This window comes from Elephantulus edwardii, unplaced genomic scaffold (genome assembly GCF_000299155.1).
Source record: "Elephantulus edwardii isolate Elephantulus edwardi_28Jun2011 unplaced genomic scaffold, EleEdw1.0 scaffold00003, whole genome shotgun sequence".
Lineage (NCBI taxonomy): Eukaryota > Metazoa > Chordata > Mammalia > Macroscelidea > Macroscelididae > Elephantulus > Elephantulus edwardii.
Genome location: NW_006399753.1, coordinates 4386185 through 4405172, shown reverse-complemented (window position 1 = coordinate 4405172; position 18988 = coordinate 4386185). Strand labels below are relative to the sequence as shown.

The following is an 18988-nucleotide window of genomic DNA, read 5'->3' as shown; positions in this document are numbered from 1 at the left end:
AGTGGGACCCTGGGAAGGCACTTCAGACCTGCACTTGGGGAATGCATTCTGCTCTCCTAACGTCACTGTCATCAGTGTGGTACCCAGACGGATCTCTGCACGCCTGCCAGGTTTCCATGGAGACAGCCACGGTTCCCAGAGAAGGGTGAGACTATCCCCCAACCTGACAAGGCCTCTCACTCACAGGAGCTCCGACATGTCCAGGGGGTCCCGGAAGTCCAGGGGGTCCCTCGGCGCCCTGCAGAGGTTATTACAGAGAAAAGATTTTGGCATGAAGAGAACACTAAAGATCTGGTGTGAAAAACAATGTATATGAACTTATGAGCTTTGTATGTAAGCCAGGATAAAACTAAAAAGGAATCGTTTCAAAAGCATCCGCTCTCCAACTGGCAGTCCGACCCCCAATGTGCCGTGCCACCAGGGCTGCTCAACCCGTGCCATACGACACATGTTGGGGAGCTCCGGGGCCGCAGGCCACGCGGGGCTGCATGCAAACCCAAGGCGGTGATTCTCTGGGTCAAATCCAGCATCTCTGAGGGAGAGAGAACGGACAATCTCCCCGCCTGTGATTTACAGCCACGAACCTGCTGCAAGGTCAGGGACGAGTCCACTCTGACTCAACGAGAAGGTTGTTACACTTTTGTGAAGAGACTGAGCTGAAATCTGTTACCATCGAGTCAATTCCAACTCACAGTTACCCTGGAGAACGCAGAGGGTTCCGAGGCTGCAATCACAGAGAAACATTCCGCTACGTCCTCCTACAAATCGCCTGATGGATTTGAGATGCTGAGCCTCTGGCTAGAACCCAAAGACCTTAACCACCAGCTGTTCCGCTGTAGACGCTGATAACCACAAACTGGTTTAGATGTTAATGAGTAACATCAAATTATTGTAGTAGCCATCATGACTCAGTGCTTAACCCTGTGCCACCAGGCATCAGACACTGAGCTGGAGAGGTCTCATCAAGGTGACAGGGGCCTCTGATCTCATGACATGAAAACGACAAAAGGCGGAGTAGGATACGATCCATCAGGACCGATTATAGGAAAAGCTGTCTATGTGGATAGACACACAGTGTAGATACAATTGAGGGGAGGCATGGAAACCCAATTAGACATCCCTCCCCCACGGGAAAAAATGGTACCCTGACCCGAGGCTGGTCCCGAGACACTCACCCGCATGCCCACCTCGCCAGGAAGCCCCAGCTCGCCCGGCTCTCCTGGTTCCCCCTGCGTGCAAAACAAACAGGACATGGTCAATTCAGAGACACAGAGCCCAGTCTACTCAGGGTTGCCTATGGGGTACCCACTTCCTGGAACCCAGAAATCACCCCAGAAACAACATCCTCACGAGCACAGGCCCAGGCTGTCCTGGAAAGGCCTTCTGTACAGAGGATCTGCGTCTCTTGTGCAGAGGGCTCTGCTTCTCTCACTGCTGCTGAGCCCAGAATTCGCAGAGCCCCCTGCCACAGGAGAAGGGGTCTAGCTCCTTGGGGTGGGACACTGTGAGGTTGCCCAGTCATTCAACGTTCCCTCCTGGTCCAGACCCCAGACTCTCACCCTGAGGTGAGAGAGGTCAGTGGGTACCCACACCTCAACGTCTTCCTCTGAGCTATTCACACATGGATGAAGACGACAGAGCGGTTAAGAGAGGGGAACTTAGCGCCCATTCTCATCGGGGTTATCGGTGGGAGAGCACCAGCCTTTGTTTCTCAGGGCAGGTGGACCTCAATGTGAGACACCTTTGTGCCTCAGTTTCTCTGTATGCTCTGACTCAGAGGAAGGCTAGTGGGAAAGGCGGAGTCTGGGGCACCAGTACGGGTGAGGCTGATGACCATGCGGATGTGGGTGTTGCTGGGCTGATACGGGGCCTCCTCTAGCTAACAGCCCTGCACTGGGGCTGGACAGTGGGCACTGGGAGGCAGGCTGCTGGTCAGCCAGGTGAGACGAACGCTCAAAGGACAAGCATGGAAGGTACATGGCAGCTGCTGCTGGTCCTCCAGTGATAAGAGTGCCCCCAGGACCTCCCAGACCCAGTATCAGGAGCTCAGGTGTGAGGACCCAGGACCCCCGAGACCCGGTACCAGGAGCTCAGGTGTGAGGACCCAGGACCCCTGAGACCTGGTACCAATGAGCTCAGGTGTGAGGACCCAGGACCCCTGAGACCTGGTACCAATGAGCTCAGGTGTGAGGACCCAGGACCCCCGAGACCCAGTACCAGGAGCTCAGGTGTGAGGAGAAGAAGGACACCAGGACCATGACTCCAGGCCAGGCTCGGGCCCCCTCTGCCAGCACAGGCAGCACCAGCCCTGCCGCCTTCCTCACCAGAAGAGGGGGACAAAGAAAACGCACCCTCATGCCTTTGCTGCCGTCTCTCCCGGGGGGTCCAGGCAGGCCCAGGGAGCCCTAGGATGAGAGAAAGAGAACAGCAATCGATAAATAACAAAACCATACTGGAGTCTGTGGGTGGTACAAACAGCTACCATGCTAGGCTGCAGGTTTGAGTCCACCCCGTCACCTTGGAAGAAAGGCCTGACAGATACCAACACTGACACCCACACAGGGGCCTGGAGGTGTCGCTCGATGGTGGAGCGTGGCGTCTCTTGAGCCACAGATCCACGGTTCAGGTTTCATTCCTGGTCCCAGCGAAACCTACATGGACTCAGAATTAGCCAGGGCAGCAGCAACTGGGAGAGGCCCCAGTGTCCCGGATGCTGGAACGGGCAGAAAGTACCCGCAGGAGATTCTGGCCTGTCTGCAACTCCAGATGTTTCAAAGAAGAGGACAGTCAAATGGCCATCAAATATATATGAAAAGATTCCCAGCATCTTTAGCCTCCCAGATGTCAATAAAATCCACAAAGAGACACTATTTTACTCCCTAGAAGAGGTTGAAGAACAAGAGAAGGGGGGAAAATATATATATATATATGACCTAAAACCCAGAAAATGAATCTTGGCTCTTGGCAAGCATGTGGGGAAATTGGAAGCTTTATCTATCACTGGTGTGAATGCAGAATGGTGCAGCTGTGGTAGAAACAGTCCTGCAATTCCTCAGAAAACTGAAAATAGAACTACTGTAGAACATACAATTCCACCACCAGGTATAAGCCCAGAAAACTGGAATCAGAAACTCAGGAAGAGGCTTGCACACCAATGTTCATTCCAGGACTGTTCACAATAGCTAAAAGGTGGAACCACATAAATGTCATCAACAGATCCATGGATAAACAAAACACAGTCCATACATGCAATAGAATACGTCTGAGTCAGTGGGAGAAATGAAGTCAGGACACACTCAGCAGTATGGATGGGGCTGAAATACATTAAGCTGGGTTAAGGAATAAGCCAGTCACAAAGAAACAAATATTGCACGGCGTCACTTACATAAAAGGATGGAAACAAAGTTTATTGCTCATACCAGGGGTAGGGTACAGGGGGAAGCAGTTAACAGAGATCGAAAACCCACACTGGGTATGGTGTCAGGTGCACAATTCTTATAATCATGCCAACAAGCTATACACCTGCAAGACGCTGAGTTATGGAATTAGATACAGTCACAAAGACAGAAAAGGTAGCTGCAGAGGCAGCTTATCTACAGTGAAACACTTTATAGGATTCAGGTTCTTGGTTCAGGGCCAGAGTTTCATGGGACATCCAGTTAATTACCTAATAATGGCATGAGTGCCTTTCTTCTGATCATCTTTTCTCCATCTATTTTGATGATCTCCATCTATGATGATGTTGCCTATAGTTTCAGTGGTGAGAAGTTTTGTTTTCTTGATGTTTAGATGTAAACCATATTGAAGTCTAGTCTTTGATCTTCTGCGACAAACACATCAAGTCTTCCTCACTTTCAGCAAGCAAGGTTGTGTCATCTGCATAACACTGGTTGTTGATGAATTTTTCCTCTGATCCTGATGCCACATTCATCTTCATAGAGTCCAGCTTCTCCAGTGATTTTAGACTTAAGGATTTTTAGGTCAGCATACAGTCTAAATAAGTGTGGAGGGAGTCTATAACCCTGCTCACACCTTTCTTCATTTTAAACTATGCAATGTTCCCTTGCTCTGTTCACACAACCACCTCATGGTCTAGACATAAGTTCCACATGAGCACAATTTAAGTATTCTGGCATTCCAAATATTCTCAGTGTTAGCCATAATCATAATTTGTTATAATACACACAGTCTAACATCTCTGCACAGTCAGTAAAGCAAAAATAGACATTCTTCTGGAATTCTCTCATTTCAGCCAGAATCCATCTGACATCAGCAATGACTCCCTTGGTGCCATGATCTCTTCTAAATCCAACTTGAACTTCTGGTAGTTCTCTATCAATGTACTGTTCTGTTTTTTTGAAATGATTTTCAGCAATATTTTGCCTGCATGTGATATTAATGATACTGTTAGATAATTTCTGCATTATTCTGGATCACCATAAGGATCTCTTCCAGGCAGTCGACTAGGCAGCTTTCCTCCAAATTTCATGGCATAGACTGGTGAGCACGTTCACGGCTGCATCTGTTAGCTGAAATATGTCAGTTGGTATCCCATCAATCCTTGGGTCCTTATTTTTTGCCGTTGTCTTCAGGGCAGCTTAAACTTCTTTAACCATGCTTTGAAGAGGGTCATATTACTATGAGGTGCTCCTCAAGTCATGAATTGTATTTATTCCCCAATAAACCCCTTGGTTCTATTTTTAAAACCAAAACAAACACAACAACAACAACAACAATCTTGCCAGTCCCCAGGCTGAAGGGCAGGGTAGCGTGCAGGAAGGCAGGCATCGGCTAGCGGTAAGCAGTACAGATTCTCAGAGCACACATTTGAACGTACACGGGACAGCACGAGCCAGGCTGGCCCTGGGTCCTCAGCAGGTCGTGAGTAATCCCTTCACCCTGCTCTCAGTGCCGATGTGTGGTCAAGCCTGGCTGGAGCAGGGTCCTGGCTCTCAGCACTGTGGACATTCAGCCACGTTCTTGGGGCTCAGGGCAGCTCTGTAGGATTCTGAGGGTGTTACAGGCCTCTCCTATCTAGATGTCACTAACACCTCAGACAGGCAACTTGAAATGTCTCCTGGAGTAAGAGTGTCATGACTGGCCAGAGCAGAGATTTCCAGAATGTTCTTGGGGGGGCGGGGCTTGTACAAACATCATTCTAGTGGATTACACTCTCAGGCACGGAACAATGTGATCATGGAACAGCAGCGGAGGGTGAAGGGCATCCGGACCCCACTGCTGCTGCCTTTCTCCTCCACACACCTCCCCAGAGAGGGCAAGGAGGATTTAGAACTCGAGAGAGTAAACTCTGGGATCTCCGAGTACCGGTCTACCTCCGCCCTGGTACTGTGTGATTTAGACCCAAGACTCTCCCTTCAGGCCAGCTCCCTCCTTCCCCACCATGAATTAATTAGTCCATTAATTGATGAAGACATGGATTAATGGATGCTAGAAAGTGCCATCTGCTAGCTGCTGCAGTGTGTGCTCTGCCGATGACATCTTACTTAGGCCTCCTAACAACAGCTAGTATTTTCTCAGCGGAAGCTCAGTGTCATATGCTGTACGTCCCCTAGTCATTTCATGGACACTTCTCAGCTTCCATGCAGGAAACCTAAGATCAGTTCTCAGACAGGACACCTCGTGCACAGCCACTGCCCATCAGTCAGGGGGACATCCTGTGTTGCTCTAACACTAAACAGCTGTCAATGAGTTTCCACAGGAAGATGGTCGAGGAAGGAGCCTAGAAATGTCCTCCTGAGAATGTGCACAAGCCTAGCAATGTGCTCCTGAGAATCTACAAGAAACAACAAAGTCCACTCACTGGCATCGGGTCAGAGCAGACCCGCCGCTGGCCCTCCCATGGACTTTCAGAGGCTGTAAACCACACGGGAGAAGATGGCCCATCTTTCTCCTTGGAGCAGCGGGTGGATTCAAACTGTTGCCTCTGTGTTGGCAGCACACTGTCTCATCCACGAGGCCACCATCCGTGCCATGGTCAGATCTGGAGCTGACCAAGACTCGGCTGGACTTGGTTCCACAGTGCAGCTGGAGCTGACTCGACTGCAGTTAACGTCTCCATTTAGAAAGACGCATGGACGTTGGGGTGAGGGCCGGGTGCAGTGAATTGGTTCTAACTGATAGCAGCCCGGGCTCAGCATCTTTACATGCTCTGCTTCCGGTGAGTTCATTGCTGCAGATCCTGTTTGTGCATTTTGTTGACAGTCTTCTTTTTCTTTTTTTAAAAATTTTTCTACTAGTTTATTTACAAAATTCGAATAAAAATTTGAACAAATTCTTTCCATTTCCCTCATCCTCCACCCATCAAATTGTGCAACCCGAGGATTAATCTCCCCTTTCCCCCTGCACATCCACATCCCTCTGCTTTCTTGCTGACTGTCCACTTTCCCAAGCCTGGTGTCCTTCTCCAGAGGCCAGTTCCTCCTGCCAACACGCCTAAAAAGTGCACGGAAGGAACCTGCACTATCACTGCTACTAAACTTCTTCTAAGACTGACATGTTCCTCCTTCTGACCACAAAACCCCACGGTGCTGAGTCGGTTCTAAGTCGTGGTGACCTCCAAGTAGAAGAACACCCACCTTTCTCCAGGATTCCAACCACCAGCCTTTCAATTAGCAGGCCAACACGCTATGCCGGGCACCACCAGCACAGTCCACAGTATATTGTGTTGTCAACCCCATAATTCAAGGGCATCAGTTCATGCTTTGTTGATCTCATGCACGTTGTGTGCGCACGCGCGCGCGCACACACACACACACACACACACACACACACACGTCAGAGAAGTGCCTTGTTTGCCCTCAGCATTCCATGTCAGCTAAGCCAGCCTGGACTCCAAGCCGATAACAGATCTACTGCGATTTCCCACCTCTGAAAACCCGCTGGAGGGTGGGCTATGAGTTAGCTCCAGGTGGATGGTACACGTCAACACCAGGGCAGAGGGAGGGCGAGTGCCTGAGAGTCACTGTTAAGCGGACTCTGGGGCCTGGTGAGGCTGTGTGCTCCAGGAAACAACTGCTCCTTTGGGTCTCCTTTTCTGTCGTCCTGACGCCATGACAGTTCAGCAGTGGCTACACAGAAGCCTGGAGTCGGAGCCCACTTGGTGGCTTTGAGGGAAATAGTCCTGGTGACCAGCTTCTGCTGTGAAGACCACAGCCCAGGAAATCTATAAATTTATAGGTCTGGCAAACAAAGATGGTTCTGGATTAGGGCACCTTAGCAAGAGATGCTGGACAGTCACTTAGCAAGTGGAGAGGGGCTGGCAGCAAGCAAAAAGACCTATAAAACAAGGCAGTTCGGATCCGTCACGTGGAGTCGCTGTGAGTCAGCGTGAACTCCACAGGACCCAGCAAGAGGATCACCAGGTCCTGTCTTCCGCAGCACCCTGCTCAAGTGAGATCCTGTCGGCTACCAGTGGAGCAGTGTGTTTCTCCAGTCAGGGCTGCACTCACGCGCTCCCCACAGTGGGAGCCCCCTAGAACTGTGAGGACAGCTTGTGAGCGAATGCCCTGGGCATGAGGGAGAGTGGGGTGCCAGGCTTACCTGAGGGGCTGGTTATCTACGACTTAGGAGGGTAGTCCTTGAATGGCCCCCCTGCCCTGAGGCCCCTGCAGGTGAAGAAGTCTTTCAGCTGAAGGCGGGGGGGTGGGAGCGGCCTCGGAGTGGAGGCCAAGTGAGGAGGCCCAGGGCCCTGGCACAGCAGGCCCCTCTAAGAAAGGAAACCAGACAATGCCAGAGAGAACACAGAGAGCGCTTTTGCGAGCACCAGCATGGAGACGCGCTTGCAGCGAGCTCCTCTCCACTTCCGATGTGACTCCCCAGCATCTTTTGCTAAGATGCCCTAATCCAGAACCATCTTTGTTTGCCAGACCTACAAAAACCCCAGGCTCCCTCTGGGGGTGTAGAGACACCAGCCTGCCCTGCCATTGCCCATGGCATCATCTTAGTAACTTAGCCCTGGGTAAAACTCCCCAACCACCATCTTGGAAGGTGGCGTAGTTTGTAATGCATCAAGTGGTTAATCGAAAGGTCAGTGGTTCAGATCTACCATCCAGTCTGAGGGAGAAATGCCTCATCCAATAAAGATTTACAGGTTTGGAACCCCAAACAGTGGGGTCACTATGAGTTGCCATCTACATAACAACCACAGGTTTGTTCTGGGGGGATTTTGTTATATCATGGAGCTGTCAGTATCTTTCTTCCAGCTCAGCATCTTAGGGAAGATTCCACATTCCTTGGTCAGAAAGAAGACACAGACACTGTCTTTCTTACAGCTGTCAGTCTATTCAAAGAGATGCTCAGCGAATAGACGTGTCTCATGGCGGATCAGGAGATGATGACGTTCAACCTCCTTACCAACCTCCTGCACCAGCACCTGACTTTGCATAAGACCCGAGAGGAACTGAGACCTCTGAGCTGTGTGCTTCCAGAGGACGAGAGCATGGGAGGATTCTCCTCCATGAAAACGTGTCTGCGGTGTGGAACCCTGAAAAACAAAATGAGCGGTGTGGTGGTGTAGAAAGAAAATGGTCTCTAGAGATTACCAGGCACAGCTCCAAACACACCCTCTGTCATGAGTACGAACGGCCAGGTTCTCAAGGTGCTATGAGCCCTGGCCTCCTCATCTTACAGGCAACCACAAACCTGGCTGCAGAGTCCAGGCCTCCCAAAGAAACCAACACCTGCTCTCTGGGTTACGATGACCATTCTGAGAAGCCGATGTCTTCAGACTTGCGATGAAGGTGAGCTGGGCTGTTCTCAGACACCTTAGAGGGGCAGCTCTGGTGCCGTAGCCCAGAGGGGGGTGCACTGTCAACCCAAATGCCAAGAGGTTCAAATACAGCAGCACTGTGGAAGAAAGGTGGGCAAACTCCTCTCATGTTAGCAGCCGGACTTTAGCCTCTGCACCACCAGGGTTCGCTAGTACACCAAGTGCACCAGGGTTTAATGCAAACGTTTAACTAAATGGCATGGGGCTCTTGCTGTCAGGTGCCGCTGAGTTGACAACTCACAGTGACCGTATAAACCACAGATAGCACCCTTGCCCGACCCTGGGTCGACCTCATAATCTCCACCATATGCAGTCACTGTATCAGTCCACCTCATTGAGCGTCTTCCTTTCCTTCCCTGATTCTTGCGAGCATGATGTCCTCTTCTAAGGACTGGTGCCTCCAGACAAGACATCCAAACTACATGAGACAATGTCTTACCATCCTTGTCTCTAAGGAACAACCTGGTTGCATGATTCCCAAGACAGATTGCTTGTTCTTTTATCCATCCATGCTGCATCCAATACTCTTCACCAATACCCCATTTTAAAGGCATCCATTCTTCTCAGTCTTCCTGATTAATTATCCAACTTTCACATGCATACGAAGTATGTGAAAAGACCATTACTTGGTCAGGCACACCCTAGTCTTTAAACTGTTATCATTGCTCTTTGGCACTTTAAAGTAGTTGCTGACAGGAGTGGCTCTTGGCACATAGTGATTGCTTGTAAAGGCAGGTAGTATATTATTCTTAGACACTTAGTGAATGATTGTAGATTGCCTGAAGACGCAGAAAACATCAAGCTCCTATGCCAGCCCACCTAGAACCCACTTTCTTACAGTTCCTTGAGGCTGTTGAGACACTCTGGAGCTAAGGAGTCACATTCAGGGAACACACGTTCAGCTCTCCCAACTTATAGCTGTGGGAACCTCTAGGGACATGGCCCCACTGACGCCCCAGCTGCAGAAGACATCATATTCCCAAATAAATGAAGATTATGCTGGCATAATAGTAATTACAGCTAACACTTACGAGCACTGTTTATAAATCTCAGTCATTTATTTTCATTAGCTCATTTAATCCAAGCCTCTGAGGCAAGTGCTATTAGAATTATCACTTTCTAAATGAGGAGAGCCAGGGTCACAGGGCTAAACTATTGCTCTGGTGTTTCATAGCTACCAAGTGGCTGAGTGGAGGTCTGAGTCCAGCCTGCTGAGTTTAGTATAAAACCCTTGGGCCCTGCAAACTTTACAGCCCAGCAGCCTAGCATCGCTCCATCCCATCAACAACCGCACCCTCCAGAAAGAAGTTCTGGGTCCTGTGACTGGGCCTTTACACCTTGCATGGGCCTGAGTGTCAGACAGACAGAGCTGGAGGGGAATGAACTTTCCTAAGCCAGCTGTCTGTCCAGGACTGTGACATCCCGTGAACGCCAGTCTTCTGCAAGGTGTCCTTCAGCACCACGGACAGGGCCCGTGGCACCTTTATTTATTCTCATTTCCAGCATCCAACGAAGCTATTTGAGGGCACACAGGGAGCTAAACTTATTTTCCCTTAAACCCTTTAATTACTGTAAAAATAGAAGGCACTCAAACACAGTTATCCAACTCGATAACCATGAATAATGCACATTAATGTGCAGGCTAAGAATAGGAGCTGGGGGTGCTGGTTAACTGGCCACGATGGAAAGAGACCCAGAGCAAACAGCACAAATACACCTTAGAGCTTTCTCTCTCTCTCTCTCTCTCTCACACACACACACACACACACACACACTATTTCTATTTTCATTCAGACCTTACAGCAGTCAATACACAAAGTGTGCTGACTCCCTGTGGACACGGGTTTGGAGGATCGTGAATTGCCAGGCAGGAGCATTGTTTTAGGAAGAAGGCGGGGGGACTAACGGTTACTGCAGTGCAGACATCGAGGACGAGGAGCTCAGGGTCAGGCAGTGGTGGTGATGGCTCAGTGGTAAAGGACGTGCCTGACATGCAGGAGACCCTGGTTTGATTCCCAGTCAGTGTGCCTCAGCTCGGCCACCATCATCTTCAGTGGAGATCTGAATGGTCGGATGCTGCACAGCCTTCAGTCTGGAGCTTCCAGATTAAAACAGACCAAAAAGAAGGGTCTAGTTCCAAATGTCAGTCAACACGTCTGCATGGACACCAAGGGTGTGATCGATAGCTGATCGTGGAGACGGCACAGATCCGGGCAGGGCGTCACTCAGTTGTGCATCAGGTGGCCATCAGCAGGACTCCCTGCACTTAACGGAGTCAGTCACCCCAGTGTCACCCACGCACAGCTCCAGCGTCCAGGGTGTGTCCCCGCCTCTATAAAGCAGCTGTTCGGAGATTCTGTCATCATCCGAATAACTGGCACATATTAAAATCTCAATGAAGGGCAAATACCATGACATTTTCCATTCCATTGCACCTTCTCTTGAGACTAACTCATTCTACTTCTGTAAAAAACATCCAAGGGTGGCAGGGGAATTCTGCACTGTAGACTATTGCTTATCCCAATGCTAGGCTTTCAGGAAAAATCAGGAAATGTAAGTGTCCACTATCCCTTGAGAGAGCTCTGGCAGTCCAGTGACAAGCTGTCAGTCCAAAATATGAGCGATCTTCTCCCATGCAATTTACAGCCTCTGAAAACTCACTGCAAAGTCAGCTAGCTACACACCAGTTCTCCCTTGAAGGCACATGACACAACACTGCCCCTTAGTGGAGTGTACATTCCACCAGTGACAAAGAGAAAGCACGTCATCAAGTCAATGCTGACTCGTGAAAGCCACAGGACAGAGCAGAACTGCTCCACGGGTTTCCAAGGTTACATATCTTTACAGGAGTAGCTGAGCGGCAGGTGGGTTCGAACTGCTGACCTTTTAGTTAGCAGTGACGCTCTTCCACTTTACACCACCAGGGTACCTTCACCTGCTCCAGCACCCCTGAGGTGTACACTCCGGGGGGGCGGGGGGAAGGGGAATCCTCATCTGGCAGGGGCCCCCCTCATTACCTGTGAAGCTCACCCCTATCTCTCAGCAGCTCTCTAAACAAAGTTCTAAACAGAGCTAGCCTTAGAGAGACACCAAGGAGCGTCGCTCAGGTGGGAAGATGGCTCATTGCACTATGGTGTGGACAGCACAAGGCGCGCCTGTCATATTGGGATCATGGACTGTCACAGTCAGCACAGAGCTGGCTGTCACCTGGAGTAAGATCTGAGGCACTCAGGTGGCAGTCTGCTGGCGAGGTCCCTCAGTGAGATCAGGGGTTACCTCAGGACTCTCATCTCACCAGGAGCCAGACTGTATGAGGACACCTCCTCTTGTGACCAGCACCGTCCCAGCCGCCGCAGCGATTCCAGTGATCTTTTAAAGCAGAGTCTTGCTCCACAACTGTCGAGCTTGCAGAATTAAAACAAGGTGTGCAGATTTACACGCTTCACCTTGACCCTCTAACCACCAGTGCAGAGCCCGAGGTCACCATGTTCCAGAGCTGGTGGCCTCGGGCCCTGTCTGTCCTTTCTGCATCACAGAGTGTGCCCTGAGGAGCTGGTGTCCCGCCTCCACATCTGCCTGGGCCTGAGCACAGTGCCTTCCCCAGAGCAGTCGGCTGCTGTGCGTCCTCTGTCACTGAACAAGCTGAGTTTATTGTTAACAATGTTGTTGCCCTCCCACAGATTCTTAGAATGAAAACATCACTGTGTTTCCCTCTGTCTCAGTGACCTTTTCCATGAAGTGAAATAATGATAACATCTGCCCACAACGTTGGGCAGAATGGGGAAGTGGGCGCACTTGGAAGAGCTGATTCAGTGTGGAGCATGGCAGGTCTCGGTGAGTGCACCCTGTGGGCTCCTGCAGACACAGGGGGTGATGGAGAGGCAGGAGAGGGGTCAGGTGTAGGGACTTGACACACTCAAAGAGCGCCCTGGGGAAGGGGGATCTCACACCGTGGCAGGCGAGAAGTGCAGCCAAATACACTGGATTTCATCATCCAATGCCATGGGCTGGCTTGGTGGTCATTAGGAGGATGGTACGACATGAACCTGACAGCATTTCAAGGTCAAATGCAGTTGCATGTTTCAAAGAGTACAGGATGTTTAAGCTATGTTAAGTATTTGGTACTGAAGGGTTTCAGGCATCCTAACCTACCATCGGTGTAGCTTGGCTGGTGGAGCTCCAATCTTCCTCAAGTCAGCTGCCTTTCTCAAAAGCCTGTCTGCTTCCTGGGCCACAGCTAGAAGGGACTCATCTACTTTAAGGTAGTATCAAATAGTCACTTTTTGGTCAAATCATGAGTACACAGGAAGCTGTGGGCTCCAAGGGGGCAGTAGGCAGAACCCTACCTCTCAGAGACCCTGTTCATTGCCAGGAGCCTGGCCTCTCAGCCCTCGTCACTCTGTCCTCTGTAACAGCTGGTTGAGAGTGCACTGACTCCCCTTCATGGCGACCTGGTGGCCAGCAGACAGATGCCCTGTCAGGTCTGTGTCCTCTTTATCAGGTCTCCGTCACCCGAGAGTTATAGCTGCCGAAGTCTGCGGCAGAGTCCGCTATGAGTCGGTTGACACTCTATAGCACACAACAACACACAGTCATCCTGCAGGCCAGGAACTGCACTCAGCCACAGGGCCAATGTCCAGTCAAACAAAGGTGAAAAATAACACTAGGCAGGCATGCACCCCTGGGGACAATCAACCATTTGAGACCCAAAAGGCAGTATTTCCCCGGAAATAAAGAGGACAGGGGAGAGGAAGTGGGAAAACAAGAAAGAAAGTGGATAAATGGAGGGACAGGATGCTAAGGATTAAAGGTGGGTAGAACCACCTGAAAAAAGCATCAGGGTGGGTGGAGAAGAGATTGAGGTTGTTAACAGTCACAGCTTGTTCAGCTCCACAATCAACACTCTTGGCACCAGCAGTCAGGGAATCAAACGAGGAACTGCACTGGGAGAATCTGTTCTCAGGGACCTCTCCAGAGTACTGAGAAGCAAAGATGTCAGTCTAGAGACCTGATTCAGGCCACGGTCTTCACTATTACTTGCTATGCATCAGAGAGCTAGCCAATGACTAAGGATGACAGAAGAAGAATTGATGGTTTCGAGCTGTGGTGCTGGAAGGAGAGTCTTGAACATACCATGGACTGCCAAGAAAACAAACAGGTCTGTCCTGGAGAGAGTGAAACCAAGTCTTTCCTCGGAGGACGTTGCAACCAATGGCACGAAACGAAGTAGCACGCATTGTTGAACGGAAATATAATTTGCTCCATAAAGCTCCACCAAAATCAGTAAAAAGTGAAAAAAATAATAAAAGGGAGAGGGAAGAATTCTGTCAATCATGTTGAGATGAGCCGATGGTTGATCTACGTCTTCCCCCCCCCCTTTTATAAACCTCATCGTAACTAGTTTAGTTGAGCCGTTTTATCTCCTCAGGAAGAGAGATTCTCTCCCAGTACGTACACAGAACAAATGTTGCTCGGAACAAACCTAGTTTTCCACTTGAAAAGATCCTGGTTTAGTATACTAGAGACCCTTCGTGGTGGGGACTGGGCATCTGAGCGCCTTCCGACCTAAGACCCATCTCCCTGGGCAAAACTGACCCCAAGCCTGTGGAGAGCGAGAGGACTTCACAAGGGCATTCTCCTTCATCTGTCTTAGTCTGGAAGCTCCAGTGAGACCTTCCCACTGTGGGTGACCCTGTGGGTACTGGGAGCCCCAGGAGGGTGGCTTCCAGCTCCATGGCAACACACAGCCCCACAGTTCAGCAGACTGACAGATGGACCGCAGCCCCTTCCAAGGGCCACGGGTTTCTCATCAACTGTCTAATTAGCACCTTGTTTATTCAGCTCTGTTATGGACCAACATGCTGAGACCCTGTTACAGGAAGGTTCCAGACTTCAAGCTGCTCTAGCCTCTGGCATTCTCTTCAAAGTTACAAAATGCTGACATCCTGGGGAGATGGACTGGCCTCAGCTGTTTGTTTGGCTCAGAGCTCCTCGTTCACCACACTCTCTTCCTGGCAGCTTTCTGGTCCCGCTCAAAATGGAAGAAAATCATAAAAGACAACAGTGTAATGTTTGTGGGACGCACATTCTGTCGTCGATGAGCCGTGAGCCTGACCAAAGTCCTCTGAGTTCTCGCTCCTTTGTTCCTGTTGGGTGTTTTTTGTTTTGTTTTGTTTTTTCCTGGAGAAGCACACTGTGAAATCTGGGCACAAAATCCATAAGAAGTTTTATTGATTGCTGTATGGATTTCTGTGAAAATGCGGAAGGAAGTAATTTGTGATTGCTGGGGGGGGGGGGGGGGTCCTTTCCCAGATCCTGAATACTAAGTTACTGACCCAGCTGTGGCTTTATGGGACACCTTGTGTCAATTCCTTTCCTGTGAGTCCCAAGGACCCCTCATGAGCTGTAAGAAGTTATCCAAACTCTAGGCGTGACTGGGGTCAGTCAAGCCCTCCCCACTATGTTCCTGCGATGGTTCATTTGTGACAACTTGGTGAGGCTGCAGGATAACCATGATTCTATTGCTGTTCCATATACAATGTAATGTGATGTGATATGTTGTAACCATCGTCCATAATGAGCCTCATGTCTCACATGTAACTCACTGCTTCTAGAAGACAAATGTGCAGGGCTCCCAGGGTCTGCATAGAACCATTTAGCACCGAGTGACTAGTATAAGAATATGGTGCTTCACTGTTCCGGGATCAGTTAGTTGAAAGGGAAGATTCCCGGTGTGCAGTCTGATTCGGTTCGTAAGTAAATCTTTAGAAAGAACTCTCCCTCTCTTCACTCTCTCTGACACCTGGTTTATGGCTCTTGGGACTCAAGTTGCAGAAGTCTCTAGTCTGTTGTCTCATCTATGAATTTTAGACCTGTCAGCCCTCCAAATTGCCTGAGCTAGCCCTTCGAAGGAAACAAATCTCTGTCTGGACTAAGCGGGGCTTCAGAACAGCATCACTGCTCTCTCCATATAGAATCAAATACGAGAGGATTGTTAAAGTCTGGCTTGCTTAGAGAAGATGTGCTTTAAAAGAACCCGGTGGACAGACTGACCTGTAGGTCTTCCAGTTAAGATCCTGAGAATGTGGGCCCAGCCCCGGCTTTAGGACTTGCATTAAAAACCAAGCCCCATGCTACTGAGTTGATAGCAACCACAGGCAACCAGGCTTCCAAGGCTTCACGTCTTTATAGAACTAGTCAGCCTCATCTTCCTTCCCCAGATCAGATGGTGGGCTCAAAACACCAACCTCTGAGTTAGCAGTCCAACATTTAATGCACTATGCCAGTAAATAAAGACGTCAATAATAATAACAGGAAGAGGTACAAAGCAGCTACTAAATAAATATACGCTTGGATAGTGTCTAGTGAAAGAAAAATCCATGTTCCTCCTTACTGAATTATAGCAATAGCTGCTGGAAAAACGAAAAAAAAAAAAAAAATGCAAGCAAGCAGAATTTTAACAAGCTAGAGACTATGCAAGGTGTCTACACAGGGGTTCCTCACCTCCCGTTACCCTAGGACAGCCCTAGACACCCAGGGCCCCCCTTTACAGATGGGAAAACAAGGCTCTGGGGACAAAAGGCCTCTTTGACAGAGCTGGACCCACCCCCCAAAGCCTGCTTTATTCCCAACATCTAAGCTCACGTCTGAGCACAGATCTGAGGTGTCCTAGGCCTTCTTTTCTTCTAGACACCAAGTTCTCAGTATAAAGGAATTATCCATAAATAGATGAATGTGCAACATGGCACAAGACAGGGCAGGGTTCAGGTGGGCTGATCTCAGGATTGCTGAGTCATACTCCTTATAACAACCTCAAGGCACATACCCAGGGTCCTTGCTCCCAGGAAAACTTACTCCAACCGCGCTCCAGTTTGTGGTCACTAGAGGGCACTGCAGGTCCAGAAAAGGCGGCCGGGTCATTGCCAAGCTCTTGGTCCCTCAAAGCAGGAAGCTCAAAGGGAAGTTTACAGACACTTCACATTCTCACTTTGTTTTTGTTTTTCAGAATCTTTTCTCCTCATGTGGTTCATGGTCTAGCAGATTGTGAGGTCCCATCACCATAAACCACAGACTGAGGCAGTAGTCCACCAGCAGGAAACCTCACCCCAACGCCCAGCCCACTGTTGACCGGTGGTGTGCTCACCCAGGAACAAGGGAGGCCTGGAGGGGCTCTGGGCTCAGCACTCCCTCCCCGCTGCCCCTGACTCCACTTGGCGGGCTCCAAACCAGGTTCAAGCACCAGCCATCTGCAACTATGCTTATCAGTGTCAGAGTGTTGATCACAAACCCAGCAAGACCAAGTGTGGGGCTGGTTCAGGCGGTCAACACTTGTGCATACTGTCTCTTTTAATCCCCGGACACCAACCCACCCACTGCGTTCAGCTGATTCCCCTCAGGGTGACCTTGTAGGACAGGCAGGAGCTGCCTTATAAGGTTTCCAAGGTTCTCATGCTTCAGGGCTCCTTCTTTATCCCCCATGTAACCTCATGTAATAGGAACCACTATCACCCTTTTACAGAAAAGGAAACTGAGGCTCAGAGTAGCCCAGAAATGTGTGGTTAAAGAAGACAGAGGCAGAACCTGAACTGTGTCTGTTCAACCACAGAACCCAGGAGCAAGTCTGCAATCTGTCCAGAGACGGGAAGTGGTCATGCTGCTTCTCCACAGTCAATCAATCAATCATGCGCTCTCTCCTCCTCTCCACCACACACACACACACACACACAACCAGCCCACAAGGCCATATCTCTTTCCAACAAGAGTTAGCAATTAACACCACAGTGCACTTCCTGGTCGCCAGTCTCTCCTCTACATGTTACCGTGCACCGAGAAGTGCCACCCTCTCTGGGTGGCTGTAACTCACTCACCCTCTGACCGGAAGTCATTCCAAGTCTCACAAATGCCACTGGACAGAGGGTGGAGGTGGGACCTCAGCCTCCCTCATGGAAGTCTCTAGATGTGAACGTGCTGAGAACAGTCACTGGACTAGTGCTCTCATGGCTCCGCCCCTGGGACAAGGAGGGCTGACTGAGAGCCTTCCCACTGGCATGAAGCACAGTGTGCACACGGGCCTTGCCTGGACCACTGGACCCTCTCCCAATCAGACGGCATGGCGTTCCGTCTGTAAGAGCCTGGACTCCCAGGTCACCATCAAGGCCAAGTGCATGGTGGGGCCTCGGGCTGCCTCTCTTGGTGAGTAGTTCTTCACTGGCCTTGGAGAACCTTCCCAAAAAGCTGCACTTCCCAGGCACAACTCCAATGCCAGCTTCTCCAGCAGAACCTTCCCTGAATCCCTAAGACATTCAGTCTTGCCTCTCAGTCCTCCACTTCCTGTCTCCACCTCCTCTCCACCTGCCGACCACAAAGCATGTTCCCACATCCCACCTGAGTGGCAGGAGACACAGAAGTCCCGGTACTCAGCACAGAAGACCCCTTCTCCCCACCTCTAACTCATCCCAGGACATGCATGGTAGCACACACCTCTCCCACACCCACATTCCTACATCCTATCTCCCAGCTGTCTCTCCAACCCTCAGGAGAGTGAGATAAAGAGGGCCACGTACCTTCTCACCCTTTTCTCCTTGGACGAAAGGCCCTCTGCCCTAGAAAGAAACAAAGAAAACAAAGTTTCAAAGAGAGACTTTCAAGGGCATGATGTCACACAGCCAGCGCCAGTCACCTGGGATTCAGAGTGGCAGGGCTGTCCTCTTCGCCACCATGGAGGCCCTGACAGATGATGGGCATCACTCTCACCTCCACCCTGGGAGCTCTGACAGAGATGACAGGCACTCTCCTCACCTCCACCCTGCACGCTCTGACAGAGATGACAGGGCACTCTCCTCACCTCCACCCTGCACGCTCTGACAGAGATGACAGGACACTCTCCTCACCTCCACCCTGGAGGCCCTGACAGAGATGACAGGCACTCTCCTCACCTCCACCCTGGAGGCCCTGACAGAGATGACAGGACACTCTCCTCACCTCCACCCTGCACGCTCTGACAGAGATGACAGGGCACTCTCCTCACCTCCACCCTGCTCACTCTGACAGATGACAGGACACTCTCCTCACCTCCTCCCTGGGGGCCTGACAGAGATGACAGGCACTCTCCTCACCTCCACCCTGCTCACTCTGACAGAGATGACAGGACACTCTCCTCACCTCCACCCTGCTCACTCTGACAGATGACAGGACACTCTC

At 50.4% G+C, this 18988-nt stretch overlaps 1 protein-coding gene across 1 annotated transcript in view; it reads right to left on the bottom strand.

The window, feature by feature from the left end:
• Positions 1-18988, bottom strand: part of COL22A1 (collagen, type XXII, alpha 1) — a 210880-nt gene that overhangs the window by 170961 nt on the left and 20931 nt on the right. Inside the window, exons 7-10 of the mRNA XM_006879451.1 lie at positions 18352-18390; positions 2352-2405; positions 1176-1229; positions 185-238 (exon numbers count right to left, since the gene is read on the bottom strand). Coding sequence (XP_006879513.1) covers positions 185-238; positions 1176-1229; positions 2352-2405; positions 18352-18390 — 201 coding nt within the window. The remainder of the gene's footprint in view (positions 1-184; positions 239-1175; positions 1230-2351; positions 2406-18351; positions 18391-18988) is intronic.